This window comes from Antrostomus carolinensis, unplaced genomic scaffold, assembly GCF_000700745.2.
Source record: "Antrostomus carolinensis isolate BGI_N321 unplaced genomic scaffold, ASM70074v2 scaffold40718, whole genome shotgun sequence".
Lineage (NCBI taxonomy): Eukaryota > Metazoa > Chordata > Aves > Caprimulgiformes > Caprimulgidae > Antrostomus > Antrostomus carolinensis.
Genome location: NW_010334517.1, coordinates 1,798 through 2,137, shown reverse-complemented (window position 1 = coordinate 2,137; position 340 = coordinate 1,798). Strand labels below are relative to the sequence as shown.

Below are 340 nucleotides of genomic sequence, written 5' to 3'. Positions count from 1 at the left end.
TCCCTTGATGCAGCCCAGGACACAGTTGTCCTCTGGGCTGCAGTCACACACTGCTGGCTCATGTTGAGCTTCTCGTCCATCAGCACCCTCAAGTCCTTCCCAGCAGGGCTGCTCTCCATGAGTTCTTCTCCCAGTCTGAGATTGCCTCAACCCAAGTGCACAACCTTGTTAAACTTCATTGTGGGCCCACTAATGAAGGTTCAAATGAGATGGGCACCATCCCACCCAGGTGATGGAGACACAGAGGAGACCGTTACCGTCTCGGCGTCCCGCGGCACCTCCATGAAGGCGGAATACTCGAGGAGCCGGAGCTTGGCGGAGGCGATGGTGCGGTCCTGCC

The 340-nt window shown here is 57.6% G+C and overlaps 1 protein-coding gene across 1 annotated transcript in view; it reads right to left on the bottom strand.

The window, feature by feature from the left end:
* LOC104529827 (transcriptional enhancer factor TEF-5) overlaps window positions 1-340 on the bottom strand; it is a gene marked incomplete at both ends in the record, with an annotated part of 3,245 nt that overhangs the window by 1,546 nt on the left and 1,359 nt on the right. Inside the window, one exon of the mRNA XM_029086557.1 lies at window positions 258-335. Coding sequence (XP_028942390.1) covers window positions 258-335 — 78 coding nt within the window. The remainder of the gene's footprint in view (window positions 1-257; window positions 336-340) is intronic.